The sequence below is a fragment of the Notolepis coatsorum genome (assembly GCF_963971535.1).
Source record: "Notolepis coatsorum genome assembly, chromosome: 2".
Taxonomy (NCBI): domain Eukaryota; kingdom Metazoa; phylum Chordata; class Actinopteri; order Aulopiformes; family Paralepididae; genus Notolepis; species Notolepis coatsorum.
Window position 1 is genome coordinate 189,894,609 of NC_140166.1, and position 2,251 is coordinate 189,896,859.

The following is a 2,251-nucleotide window of genomic DNA, read 5'->3' on the forward strand; positions in this document are numbered from 1 at the left end:
CTATGGATTGTGCCAAGAAAGATACACAGATACATAGAAATTGCCATCTGATGGGGTATGCGAGATTGTGAGTGACATTGAACGGTGGACGCTCTCACTCACGTTCGGGTCCTGGATTGGCCAGGCATGGTGGTTGCCATGGTGTCCTGTCTCCTCGTGACGCAGGATTCCGTCGTTGTGGTCAAACAGCCAGTCGAGCAACTCGATCCCATCACAGCTCTGAGATGAGATCATGGCATTAATGGCACGACCACACACATCATTTTACCTGCCCAACCATCACAAAGTCAAACACCCAGGGGAGCAGATATAGGCAAAAATGCTAAAAGCAATCATATACTGTTGTTTTATTGCCCTTATTTCACCATGACGCTGTGCAGTATGTTCAATCTCAAGCTGTCAATCAATATGCAATTGTCAGAATTTCTTTTGTTTGTATTTAATTTTTGTATTATTTTTTAAACAAACACATAAACAAACATGACAACACACGATTAGATATACAAGCATTGTTAACAGTGCACATCAATTAAATCACTGTTTAGATAAATGTCTTATACAAGATATACCCCTAATACCTGCTATCTATTCCCCTACACAATGCTCTTGCTCGCACCCCCCACCCTGGACCCCCCAATGGATAATCCATCCATTATCATTCGCTCCTAACCAGACACTACCATTATATGCTAGCTTTTATTCTCTCCACCACTTCTAACCACATTGTCAATTTGGATTCATTGAGACCCAAAATTCTTGCTGTAGATATTTCTAGATAAATCACATCGAGATATGTAAGAATCCAGACCTTTCGGCAATTTTTTTCCGGTTGAAACCATCGTGATGCTATCAGTTTTTTAGCCACTGTAATACCAGATAAAACCAATCTCAATTGTCAGAATCTATATTTGTAATAAAACATTTTTACAAAGTCCAGGACACTGAGAGTGGCTTCAAATGTTATTTTGTCGTCTTTGTTGTACTTAGTTATCCACTCTCAGAAGAGCACCCTCAACTTGTGTGGAGTACCCCAGTGAGCACTCTGCTGGTGTTTATTTAGATTTATTTCCAATGCATTTTTAACCATTGTCACAATAGTTCCACTTCAATGGATAAGTTGTTTTATGTACCAAACTAAGTGGTTATTCTTCTCTAGCCACATACCAGATCTACTGTCAAGCCTGGACTTTGCCCTGTGGGGCAGACAATCTCCACTGCCCCGATAATCCAAAGTAACCAACATAAATAATACCATAAAAGAGGACACAGTTCTGTTAAAGACCCATTTACCTGATCAGGATATAACTCCATAGTTTCACTGCTTGGGTGGCACACACAAGAACCTCCCCCACCCAAAATAACACAAATCCAACCAAGCGATCAGATTTCCTTTGTTGTGGAGTAGCTGTCCCATATCCCTCTGCTCCTTCTGTATCTCCCAGCTCTTGGTCTCTCAGGTCCAAAGTTTAATCTCCAACACTCCAACACACCCAGGCAACTAATCAGCTGTCCTCCCATTGGCTCTATGGGAAAATCGGACCTGATTGGTAGACCTGTGTGTGACTGGTGATGACTACGGTCACTCGCTCGTTTGTCTGTCAAGTCAAAGGATGTCTTCTGATTTAGTTTGATAACCTATTGACATTTTGACATAGATGCAAACAGTGGCCACACTGGATGGACCACATTGTTTGAGTAATGGAATGAGGTTGTACAAACGTAAAAGGTACGTAATAAGTAAACTAATTCTGATTTGATTTCTTTTTTATGGTAATATAACAATAAAAAATGTATTAAATAAAATTTGTAATCATTATAGAAAGTCCAGACACTTGTGCTTATATGAACTTTCAGGAAGAAAAGGCCCCACTCTGAGGCAAGATAACTACATGTGTAACGGTTGTGACAACGTCACCTCAAACTTCGATGCCCCGAGTGGGAGTCGAACCCTGGTCTCCCACACCGCAGGCAGCAACACAGACCACTATACCAAGAGGTGAATTCACTACTTCGCAACGTGTCTATCTGTCTTTTGAGGATGTGAGAGTGAGTTTAACCCATAGCACCGCTACTCACCCCAACCCTTCTTGACTGCACTTCACGATACCATCCGTTACACTCACCCTCTCAAACTCACTCCACTCCACCCAAGGCATTTCGATGCCCCGAGTGGGAGTCGAACCCCGGTCTCCCACACCGCAGGCAACAACACAGACTATACCAAGAGGTGAATTCACTACTTCGCAACGTG

The 2,251-nt window shown here is 42.2% G+C and overlaps 1 protein-coding gene across 1 annotated transcript in view; it reads right to left on the reverse strand.

The window, feature by feature from the left end:
• The window catches only part of creb3l3a (cAMP responsive element binding protein 3-like 3a), a gene marked incomplete at both ends in the record, with an annotated part of 19,924 nt that extends 18,613 nt beyond the window's left edge, over positions 1 to 1,311 (reverse strand). Inside the window, 2 exons of the mRNA XM_084337936.1 lie at positions 103 to 219; positions 1,291 to 1,311. Coding sequence (XP_084194062.1) covers positions 103 to 219; positions 1,291 to 1,311 — 138 coding nt within the window. The remainder of the gene's footprint in view (positions 1 to 102; positions 220 to 1,290) is intronic.
• Between the last annotated feature and the right edge of the window lie 940 nt (positions 1,312 to 2,251).